Source organism: Phaseolus vulgaris, chromosome 8 (genome assembly GCF_000499845.2).
Source record: "Phaseolus vulgaris cultivar G19833 chromosome 8, P. vulgaris v2.0, whole genome shotgun sequence".
Taxonomy (NCBI): Eukaryota; Viridiplantae; Streptophyta; class Magnoliopsida; order Fabales; family Fabaceae; genus Phaseolus; species Phaseolus vulgaris.
Window position 1 is genome coordinate 50021983 of NC_023752.2, and position 6349 is coordinate 50028331.

The 6349-nt window shown below is 30.1% G+C and overlaps 1 protein-coding gene across 2 annotated transcripts in view; it reads right to left on the reverse strand.

Moving 5' to 3' along the window:
- Positions 1-3570: 3570 nt before the first annotated feature.
- LOC137826716 (uncharacterized) overlaps positions 3571-6349 on the reverse strand; it is a 3230-nt gene continuing 451 nt past the window's right edge. For both annotated transcript variants that reach the window (XM_068632803.1, XM_068632804.1), the window contains exons 2-6: positions 6096-6349; positions 5003-5154; positions 4759-4864; positions 4545-4679; positions 3571-3944 (exon numbers count right to left, since the gene is read on the reverse strand). The exon at positions 6096-6349 is cut by the window's right edge and continues 13 nt beyond it. In XM_068632803.1, the coding sequence (XP_068488904.1) occupies positions 3837-3944; positions 4545-4679; positions 4759-4864; positions 5003-5154; positions 6096-6349 (755 nt within the window). In that variant the 3' untranslated portion in view covers positions 3571-3836. The remainder of the gene's footprint in view (positions 3945-4544; positions 4680-4758; positions 4865-5002; positions 5155-6095) is intronic.

Consider the following 6349-nt stretch of genomic DNA (forward strand, 5'->3'; position numbering starts at 1 on the left):
CAATTTCATCTTAAAATGTGATTTCAATTTTGCCAATGGAGAACAAAGGACCATGGAATTGGTTTCCCTTGAGATTTGCATCACTAATAAGAAAATAAAATGATCCATAAAGTTGTTCGTTTGAAGATCTAAAACTAAGATATTATTACTTCACAAATACATTGTGAAATTTTCTTTTATCACCAATAATAAATCAATTAAATTGAAAAGGAATACTGAAAAATGTTCCAAACCCTTATGCAATAAGATTTCCATTAAAAAAAAATTACTCCAGTGTATAAATAAGGGTAAATTTTCAATCTAGTACCATTTACACTTTTATTTCTCCATCTACCACTCTTTTGTTTTTATTTCCCTATCTAGTACCATTTTGTTTTTATTTTCCTATCTAACACCTTTTTATTTATTATTTCCCTATCTAGCACCATTTTAAAAATAAATAAATCAATAATAAATTTAAAAAATTGATAATTTTAATTTTGAATGCATTAAAAAATAAATATTTTTAATGTTTAATGTTTAAAATAGTTAGAAATATAATTAATGAATAAAGAAATGAGTTTTTACAAAATAAAAAAAAGTAATAAATTTAAAATGTTTAGTTTAAAAATTATTTTTTTTAAGAATGAAGAAAATAAAAAAAATTAAACTCTACAACAGCATAAAAGTTGAATTTATAAACATAAATTAGTATTTATTTTTATTATTATTGATGATGTAATCATGTTAATTTCAAGTAAAAAATACATGACATAATTATAAAAAAATCAAGTTGAATAAGGACTGATATGGACATAAGAGAACAACATGATCGAACAAAAAAATGTTCATATTGTCAAACACCATGACACACATAAAGAACATGTCCTAACATTATTAGATTGTGCACTTCTCGTTATTAATTATGTTTCATTTCGCACAAACTATTTAATGTACCATTGAAGAAAATATTAATGAATCTCATCTTTCATTTATTTTTCTTTTTATGATCAATATATACTTATTTAGTATCGCCTTATATCTCTTATATTTATCTTATTTGGATTTTTTTATATCTTTTATCTTTATCTTATCTTGTTTTGCCTTTATTTTATATCTTTTATGTTTTTAGTTATTATTTTTTTTCTTTCATTCTTTATTTACTTCTGTTTGTTGTTGTTTTTATTTTCTAGACTCACTAGTGCAAAATGTATAAACAAGTGCAGTTTATTTAGTGCAGCTTTGCACTAAAACGCTTTCGTAAAAAACGCGGTGACATTTTTGTAATTAAGTTCATTTACAAGTGCGACTATTTGTACATCCGTCCTCGTAAATCAAAACGCTTGATTTACGAATGCGGCTTTACAAATAGCCACCCTTGTAAATCAAAACGCTTGATTTACGAATGCGGCTTTACAAATAGCCACCCTTGTAAATCAAAACGCTTGATTTATGAATGCAGCTTTACAAATAGCCGCTTTCTTAAAAAAAATTTAACCCTAATTCAGAAACGCACCACTTACATTATGATACTCTCATTTATCTCGCGCTTCGTTTCTCTTATGTGTGTCCTCCATTAACTGTGCTTCCTCTTTTCTTCCTCTCTTATTTGCATTGTCTTCCTCTCTTCTTCTTCACCATTGGTTTTTGTATGTTTTGAGTTTCTCTTATGTTTTGTTTTATGTCATTGCTAAGGTCATGCTTGGGAAGGTTTTTGTTTGCGCTTTCTGTTGTGCCTTCCTCGTCGCTGTTGCCGCCTTGCTCCATCATATATTTGCGTTTCATTAGAGAATTTTTATTTGTTTTTTCTGGACTTCCATTGGGATGGAATACGAAGATGTATAATATGGAAGTACTAAGAGATCAAAAGAAATGCTAAAATAATGACCATGTTCTTCGGAAAAGATCAAAGTTGAGAACATTGATTAGAAACCCAATCAACAGCGAAAAAGAAAAGAAACCCTAAACGCCTCTCGTAAATTCGATTTATAAATGCGGCGAATTTACGAATGTGGCTATATATATATATATATATATATATATATATATATATATATATATATATATATAACCTCATTCTTATCTCTTCCATTTACAAATTCGGCGAATTCGTTTTGCTTTTTTGCACCAGTGACTTATTTATTTTTGCATTTTTTTCTTCTCATTTTTAAGCATTAAATGTAACATTTGCATTAGATTTTTTTTAGGATTTTACATTTCAGGTAAACACTTCAATATTATTTGTTTGTCCACTATTAATTAATATTAATTGAATGTTTTTTTATAATTATATCCTGTATTTTTTACTTGAAATTAACATGATTACATCATCAATAATAATGAAAATAAATACTAATTTATGTTTATAGATTCAACTTTTATGTTGTTGTAAGATTTAATTTTTTTATTTTCTTCATTCTTAAAAGAAAATTAAATTAAACATTTTAAATTTATTACTTTTATTTTTATTTTGTAAAAACTCATTTCTTTATTCATTAATTATATTTCTAACTATTTTAAACATTAAAAATATTTATTTTTTAATGAATTCAAAATTAAAATTATCAAAAAATATTAATTATTATTTATTTATTTATTTTTGTAATGGTGCTAGATAGGAAAATAAAAAATAAAAAGATGCTAGATAGGGAAATAAAAACAAAATGGTGCTAAATAAGGAAATAAAAACAAGAGTGATAGATAGGAAAATAAAAGTGTAAATAGTAATAGATTGAAATTTACCCATATAAATAAAGGCTCAACCAACAACAAAATGAGTCAAAACTCTCTAACCACAGTTCACAAAGAAGTCCTATATTACCACATCTAGATCCCATTAACATTTTACTGCATATCATTCACCACCAAAAACAGAGAAACCTGCCAGCCATAGTACTAAAATAACACTGCATCTATATCTACACTCGTACAGTTGTTTTGCAAGGGCAGGGAAGGATTTAGCAAACCAGTCAACAATCAGAAGCTCTGTCAAGGCTATAGATGCTACCGTGATTATATTTCCAGAAACAAGGAAAAAACCTGGCACATGTTTTAACCACTGCGGTGACCAATTGCTAAAGATTGTGCCCATATAATAAAAGAGAACACGAACTTTACTGCAAGGCCCATCATGGATATAATGCCTGTTAAGAGCTATCTTGTTTTTGAGACAAGTTGAGAATAATCTCAATTGAACACTTAACATATAGACTTTAAGGAATATGGTGTGATAGTACTTTTGTGTAATGTGAACTGATATATTGATAGGTCTAAATCAACTAAATATGGCAATGATAAATATCAAGAAGAATTGTTGTTAATATGTTTTTGTTTACTGATAAAAATAAGTTTGGTGCTGCAATGGGAATAGTGTTTGCTATTTACTTTAAAGGAAAAGAAAACAGTGTTGGTGGCATGAAAAGGATTAACCAATGGGTTATTATTATTTATAGTCCATTTTTGTGGGAAATATGTGAAATTAAAAATGAGAAAATACACAAACAATTGTAGCAACGAAACCATTATGTTTACTTCATGATTGGATATAAATAAACCAAAAGAAAGAATACACGTCTTTGTAATAATGTACAAAAATATTCAAGCCATCACTGTTTATTTTTGTTATATATTCCATTTTTCATTACTTTTTCCCAGTATTGTTCTCATAAAATGCCAATAAAATTGAATAGCAAAGACATTTCACAATTAGACTACTATTAAGAAAGTTACATGTCATGAGTTCAACCAAAAAACTGCTCCCATTCCCCATTAAGAATATGGCATGGATTAACCAAAACCCTATCATAACTGTCAGGCCTGTCTCTTCATGAGACATATTAGTCACGCGGCGGCAATTCTTAGATTTTATTCCCCAAAGGTGACAAGGGTGTTCTTGCTGAGTCTACTCCATCTTCAAAATCAATCTTTCTTCCTATTGGGCTACCTGTCTTGCGACTCTTGTGTGACTGCAAAAACCAAAATAATTAATTGATAAAGAAGCTTCCATTTGTTATATATCAAGTATTTCTCGTGTCTGTAAAACAAAAAGTGCTTCTCTCATATTATACAAAGATGAAATATGTTTTTGGAACTGCATGTTTTTGTCTTTATAATATGGATGAATTTAGTTTTTCTTCGTATTTAAATTTAATAATTAGTGACCATTATTTATAGTCATCAACAGATAATGATCTATCAACAATTATGATTAATATACTTGTCAAGAGTAAGAAGAGATTAAAATTCCTCAATTTGGAGAAAACTACATATTAAAAACATACTTTCTACAAGTTTTTCGCTTGTGATTACTTTAAAAATCCCATAATTGATAAATACAATTTTTTTACATTAACCGAGCTAACAACCATGAAACATAAACTAATTCCATCATAAGATTATTTTCATTCTCTTTCGCTTCTGGTAGATTTTTAAAAATTGAATATTTTGCTTATCTTTTTAGGAAGAGACTATACAAACAGGGCTACTAGAAGCACAGAAAGACTGTTTTCCACAGACGAGAGAAATGTATAATTCGAGAGGGTGGATATTATATATATATATATCACCTTCGCAGATGCGCTGCCGGTATGGCAATGGCTATGTTTCCTATCAGAACCGCTATGGCTCCTCTCCATGCATCGCTTCGCCAATCTTTTATTCTCTTTATGCAACAAGCTATTTTCCTCAAACAATAATTTGGCCTATGGTATAACAAGTCAAGTTAGTTACATGTTTATTAACAATCCAAAAAATGGAAAGGTCAACAAAAGAAATCCTAACCTCATCTTCAGCTCTGTGAAGGTTAACCCTTAGGTTTTCTTTATCATTTTCTAGAGTTTTGACTTCAGCAACAAGACCCAAAACTCTCTGTGTTGATGGCTTCAAACTACCAAATCCACAATGAAAAATTAGACTTCTAAATATGAATTGATAACAAGAACACATACTGATCCTAATGCTTTATTAAGCCACAGATGTATTAATTGACGACTGGCATATGAAATAACAGCTAAAGAAGGCTCACCAGTTCCACGTTGTCAGCAACTTCTTACACTGATCATTTTCACTATTTGAATTCAAGAATACAAATGTAGAAGACTCATCTGCAGTAGTAACTGTTTCCAAGAGGGAGTCAAGCAATTGTTCTTCGACAATTGTTCCGGAAGAAGAATCAACCTAAAATTACAAGTAAAAATATCAGTCATTAACATTCATGACCAAAGGACTAAAATTTGTGAAAGATTGAATGCTATTACCATTTCACAGTTAAGAAAATAGAGCAAAACAAAGAAACCATAACAATGAAGTGAGCGTGCCTGTGTGCCAGTAACTAATCCAAGTTCAATAATATGGTTTTCAACTTAGCAATTAGCAAGTCCATTGTACCTCAGGTATATAGTAGATATGCCAAGAGAGTGTTCCAGATTATTTGAACAGGGTATATTGTGGCTACAAGCTATGAAAAATCATTTCAATTTCCATGATATCAAATTCCAGGCCTCTTAGCTTAATATAGAAGCACCACCAAATTTAAACTTCAATCTAGTTCAGCACATGTGCTTAGATGGTAAATAAAATGACACTTGTAAAACAATGAGTAAAATAAGTTCCAATATTCATCCTAATAGATTTCACATGATCAAGTTTCAATCAATTCTCCATCAGAAATCATTCAATAATTCTCTCAAACAGTTCACATTGGCTTTTGCATAAGAAACAGTTCACAGAATAAACTAGGGATGATTTCAACTAAAAATTGATAATAATACATAAGAAACTATAATTCCAACAAATCACCAACAACATACAAAAATTATTAGGTAGTTCAAGACCACCAAGTATTATGGCCTTACTAGGTTGGGTTTACAATAACCCACATACTCTTTAATCAACTAAGCTAGATTCCTTTGGTTAATTAGGAACCGTATGATTACTATACAATAATTTCTACACACACTCGGACAAGAATACATCAACGCGAAAACATTACAGTTTATACAGAAACCCTTCTACATTACCAATTTGGAAAAGCCTCAGTTATTTTATAAATCATATAAATCAGAGATTATGAATAATCGTAGATTAGGAAACAATAAAGATAAAAAGAAAAACTATACCGATTCGTTTTGCTGTTTATATTTGATCAAAAGACGCTCCAACTGACACAAATCTCGCTCCAATTCGCAAGCACGCGCGTGAGCAACCTGCGCGCGTTCGTCAGCCTCGTTCCCAAACTCCATCAACGCTTCCCTGTCGTGGTCGTAGAGCGCGCATTCCCGTTCTAATTTCACGCACTGCTCCACCAGTCTCTCACACTCAGCCGCCAACTTCTGATTCTCCTCAACGAACCTCTTCATCGCTTGCGCGTTCA